Genomic DNA, 5,730 nt, shown 5'->3' on the forward strand with positions numbered 1-5,730 from the left:
AGAGGAAAAAAGAAAAAAAGAGCAAACAGATCAAATAGGAATGAATGCTTGCTAAATCTTTATTCTTATGGCCCTAGAGTGATTTTAGTTAGGAAAAAAATTTCTAGGGGGAAAAAAACAAACAACAAAAAGACAGAGGTAAAAGCTTATTCCTCAAAGCAGACAGATCAGCTTTGTGACTTCTGAAGTGTGTATTAGTCCGTTAGAAGAGAACAGCCCTTATTCTCTGGCTTGTTTCAGGTACTGACACTGTTTAAGCACCTAGGGATGTGTGTGGCATATGGTAGAAACATAGCTCCCTTTCATTTCTCTGTCAGTGCAAATATGCATCAAATTTCAGCCAGGACTTAGCTGCTGGTGTGTTTGTGGAAGGATGGAGGAGAGATTGTGTTGTGGGTGGGGTTGCTGATAGACCTCCACCTGTGAATTGCAAAAGCAAGCACGTCTCTCTTGGGCAGATGTTTCCAAAACTCACAAAGGAAAGGAAAATGTGAAAACAGGAATTATTGGGAGGGTAGGTTAAGACCTATCTGTCAAATCTTTTCTCCTCCAAAGGCAAAACAACCAGCAAAAAAACAAAAAACAAAAAACCTCCCACCCACCACTTTTCAGAACTCGTAGAGATAGAAAAATGTCTAGTTACCTTGAGAAGAGTCTCTTTCATGAGTATATTCTAGTTTTCTGGGGAGAGGTTTGCCATAGGGCACATGTGCTCTCCAGAAAGAGACAGAGGGAGCCAGTGGGAGAGAAAGTGAGTGAGAGATCATCCACCCACCCCCCCAGAGGGGATGGTCCTACCACAATCCCTTTTCCTTCACTGTCTTTTTGGGCAGGCACACACACACACACATCCATCATGATTTTCAAAGTGCCAGGTCCAGGACTTGAACTGTGGTCAACTATGAGTCCAGAACCTTAACCCCATGCCACCTTCTGGTCCCAGCATATTTAATTTTTTTAATGCCTATATAACCAATTATGGGATTTCTCTGATAATATGTCAGTTTTGTCTTTTTCTTTTTCCTTAAAAAGTACATTTCTTTCCTCATGGAGTCACTACATTCAGTTAAACCATTAAGCTCTCAGGGACCAGCAGAAGGTATAATAGTTACATTGCTGGACTCCCATATAGTTGACTGTGGTTGGAGTCCTGGACCAAGCAGCTTAAAACTCACTCCAGGCACCTGTCCATGCATGTCCAAAATCCTGAGAAGAGAATGGAGGAAAAGGGACTGTGGCATGGCCATCCCCTTTAGGGGGTGATTTTTCTCTTTCTGTCTCTCTGTTCCTCCAGTGAGTGCATACACCCTATAGCAAAAGTCTCCAAAAAAAAAAACAACCATTAAATTCGATTTTCAACTACATGTTTGTAAATTTATCTATGTTTTATGTCAGTGTGAGGACTATAAGACTTACATAGGAATTAAAAACACCACATTTTCTCTCCTGTCTTTTTTTGTCTCATAAACTTTAAGCAAACTATCTAGGGCTCTTGAGAATGGGGTCAACTTGATCAGAATAGCAATAAGGACTCTCAAACAGTAGTTTATCAAACTGGTTGGTTGGTTGTGAGGGCAGACAAGCGAACAACTTATTAGTCTGACTTTTTAAAAATTTATTTACGAGAAGAGGGTCTCGGTGCTCTGCCATGGGAGACCTCTCTGTGAATGCCACCAACCAGGGCTTTCTATCCTTCTGGAGTCATTTGAAAAGTCTCAAAAAAAAAAACAACCATTAAATTCGATTTTCAACTACATGTTTGTAAATTTATCTATGTTTTATGTCAGTGTGAGGACTATAAGACTTACATAGGAATTAAAAACACCACATTTTCTCTCCTGTCTTTTTTTGTCTCATAAACTTTAAGCAAACTATCTAGGGCTCTTGAGAATGGGGTCAACTTGATCAGAATAGCAATAAGGACTCTCAAACAGTAGTTTATCAAACTGGTTGGTTGGTTGTGAGGGCAGACAAGCGAACAACTTATTAGTCTGACTTTTTAAAAATTTATTTACGAGAAGAGGGTCTCGGTGCTCTGCCATGGGAGACCTCTCTGTGAATGCCACCAACCAGGGCTTTCTATCCTTCTGGAGTCATTTGAACACACATTTAAGGAAATCAGCATTCCTGTCTTCCTGATAGAAGCACACATGGAAGGGAAAATCTTTCTTCCTCCTTCCTGCTCCTGTTTCCTGTCTTCTCTTTCTCTGGAGAATTCACTTGCCGTCCTCATCCCGCAGTTTTGCTACCTCTGAGGTTGTGGAATTAAAGCAGAGTTCATAAGGAAGGTGTCAGTGCTCCCAATATGTGAATCCACAGGCAGATAGTTTACCTTTCTTTGTCTATATAAAGTATCCGTTTCATTATCTGGTTTCTGTTTAACTTCTTTTGTTATTTCTGGTTTTATAAATTAGCTGAATACGACAAGAATTTTCTAAAGATAGTTATTGCAGACAAGCAATTTTTTGAGAATGCCCAGTGATGAAACATGGGTCTTATTCATCCAACTCCTCACCTCCACCTTTCTTGACCTTCTGATAGTGCTTAGTTATCAGTGCCTCTGGGTAGGGTGAGGAATTGCTAACCGTTTCAGAAAATAAGATCTGACCAACCTGGGAGTGTGTGAACCAAGGTAGTAGCCTCAGGTTCAGTGGTGGGGACAGAGGCTGGAGAACCATCAGCACCTGATAATTGAAAGAACACTTTAATATAAATAACAAACTGATCGATGATTTCAGAGAAAGCTGATTGAATGTGCTTGAAAAGACACAAAAGCAGGGACATCCTGGGAGGTGACAGCCCCTCACCTGTGCAGATGACAGAGGCGTCCTCCAGGTGCCCGCAGTTTTGCCCAGCCTGGTCCCTGTGCACACACTGCCCCAGGTGGCTCTCGGTGCCCACACACTGCACGTCATCCATCAGGATCTTCCCGGAGCCTGGCCCAAAGTGCGCCCCTGTAGGGGCTGCCACTGCCTGGCCACACTGCAGCTGGCGGCACACGACGGAGGCCTCGGCCAGGTCCCAGAGGTCATCACACACGGTCCCCCACGTGTCCTGGATGAGAACCTCCACACGTCCTGAGCACCTCCCAGTGCCATTCAGCAGCCTCAACTCCATCCAGGCTCCTGGGATGCACAAAGAGGAGGAATGCTGACGATCTAGTGTTTGAAGTTAGGAAAATCTCTTGAATGGGTCAATGAGGGTAATTCACTTTTTCAGAAATTCTGGCTTTAGATCACCTATGGTAAATGAAATTTTTTTTGTAGCTTTCTTAATTTTATGTGGTTTTTCTATTTATTCTAACAGGCAGAACTTGTCTCTTACAAGTTAACCACCAGGGCTGGAATGGACATTCCCAGGTCATTTGATTTATTTTTATTTGAAAATATATTTTATATATGTGCATATATATATGTGTGTGTGTGTGTATATATATATAAAACTTACATTTAATCATTGTAGTCTTTACAGTGTACAACATGGTTTTCCCAGGATGAATGCATTGTATATTAGTCAAGTCAGAGATATTACCACACACATTATCAGCAACAGAACATTTTTATTTTTGTGTCTCTTTAAATGTTTTGTTTGTTCGTTTGTTTCCCCATTTGCCGATGAACAGGTAATGACCCTATAGGAGAGATGGTCTCTAGAATGTCATTTCAGCAGTTAGAGGCAAAGGAGAAGACCCCATTGATAATAAAAAGCCAGTTTAAATGGATAGCGTTCCAACTGACTATAACAATAGAGGTTTGTTTATTTATTTATTTAGGAGAGCTTTTCGCTATAGGGTGTGTGCGCTTGCCAGAAAGATAGAGAGAGACAGAGACAGAAAGTTAGAAATCACCCTCCAGAGGGAATGGTGGTGCTACAATCCCTTCTCCTCCATTCTCCTCTTGGGATTTTGGGCACCCACAGGGCCCCGGCATGAGTTTTAAGCCACCAGGCCTGGGACTCGAACTGCAGTGGGCTACATGGGAGTCCAGTGACATAACCATTATGCTAAATGCTGGTTCCCCGTTTATTTTTAAAAATACGTCTGTAGCCTTGTTTGGGGTATGTGATTGAGGGGTCCCATTCCAGAAGGACACAGGAACCCTCAGTGTGAAGACAAGATTTCTCGATTCCAAAGCTTGCTTCTATTAGGTCGTCAGAAAAGTCATGGTTCATTTTTCTATGCAAAAATGCATCATGACTTTTCCCATAACCCAGTAATTCCACCTTTTACTATAAATAAACATCAGTTTACTCAACTGTAAATGGAAATGACATCCTTCTTGGATATCAGACATTACTAAGATTGTACTAAAAAATATTCAGGGAAGACCAGCAGATGGCGTAATAGTAACATTATTGAACACCTGCATAGTAGATCATGGTTTCAGTCCCAAGTCTGGCAGTTTAAATCTCGCTCTGGGCACACGTGCCTGGAATCTGGAGAGGAAAATGGAGGAGAGGGGATTGTGGCATGATCATTCCTCCTCTGTTTCTCTGGCATGAGCATATATCCCATAGCAAAAACGTCTCTAAAACAAACAAACAAAAAATAAACTATTCAAGGAAATAGTCTGTCAGTGGCTACATGAAGAGCTTATGTGCTAATGAGAGGGCCTAGGTACAGCTAAAGAGAAAATTTTGTTCAATTGGAGCAGGGAGGGTAAATAATAGTAATAGTTTTTATCTTTCAAGTCTTTTATTATAAGTTTTTGCTGCAGATAGCCTAATAATAACTTAATTTTTAACATTTTCATATGATGTTCTCAAATAGTCCTTTATAATTTTTTTTCCCTCATGATGGAGAATGCATGCATCTGGAATGTTCCAGATCAAGCAGGTTGAGGATCTGAGGCACCAGCATGTGGCTTTCAGCACTGCAGTTTAGTATGCTACTGACTATCACCAGGCTGGGCTTCAAATAGTTATGAGCAATTAATAGCTGTTTATACTTTTATTTTCTAGTACCTCTAAGGAAGCTTTGATCCATATCACCAGGAAGAACATAGTAAATCCAATAATCTTATAGACAGATGGGTCTGAGTGAATCCTGCCTTTTACATATACTGGTTGGGTGACTCTAGTCATTTGATCAGTATCACCTGTTCATATGTATGGACTGAAGCTCTGTTTATTAATGAGTGAAATTTTGGAAATAAAATCTTCCTTTATGGGTATTTTTAAAAAATAATTATTTAATTTTTTATTTATTCATTCATTTATTTTGATTTGACAGAGAGAGACACAAAGAGAGAGAAGGTGAGAAGCAAGCCACCAGGTTGATGACTCAAACCATGGTCAGCCATGTGGGTGTGTGAAGCGCCTTAACTATCACGCCCCCTGCTGGCTCCTATGGTTATTGTTACAATGAATATTCTGAATTCTTTTTCTGACATTTCTGTGATCTATGGTTATTGAAGAGTAACAATATTGTGAAAGAATCTAACCGCTCATGCATATAGGAGATGCTCAGCAAACACTCAGCGCAATGCTAGCCAAGTTACAAGGAGACATTACCTTCTGTCATGAGTGTGGCATGAAGGCCAGGAGGGCCTGTTGTGAATGTGGGAGCTGATAGTCCATCACCTGTGGACAGGTACAAATAATTTGTGACCAGGAGTCTCCTAACCCAACATAAGAAAAGAAGATTGTAGTGAGAACATTCTGAAAAGCCACACAACTATGTCAGGTCTTCCAGAAATTTCTCTAACAAAAAAAAAAAAAAAAGTTTTAGGC

The 5,730-nt window shown here is 40.8% G+C and overlaps 1 protein-coding gene across 1 annotated transcript in view; it reads right to left on the reverse strand.

Moving 5' to 3' along the window:
* Positions 1-3,117, reverse strand: part of LOC106734418 (putative DMBT1-like protein) — a 47,063-nt gene extending 43,946 nt beyond the window's left edge. The window contains 2 exon segments of the mRNA XM_027770129.1: positions 2,250-2,397; positions 2,808-3,117. Of these exon segments, the coding sequence (XP_027625930.1) occupies positions 2,250-2,397; positions 2,808-3,117 (458 nt within the window).
* Between the last annotated feature and the right edge of the window lie 2,613 nt (positions 3,118-5,730).

The sequence above is a fragment of the Tupaia chinensis genome, unplaced genomic scaffold, assembly GCF_000334495.1.
Source record: "Tupaia chinensis unplaced genomic scaffold, TupChi_1.0 Scaffold000113_1, whole genome shotgun sequence".
In the NCBI taxonomy this organism is placed as follows: Eukaryota; Metazoa; Chordata; class Mammalia; order Scandentia; family Tupaiidae; genus Tupaia; species Tupaia belangeri.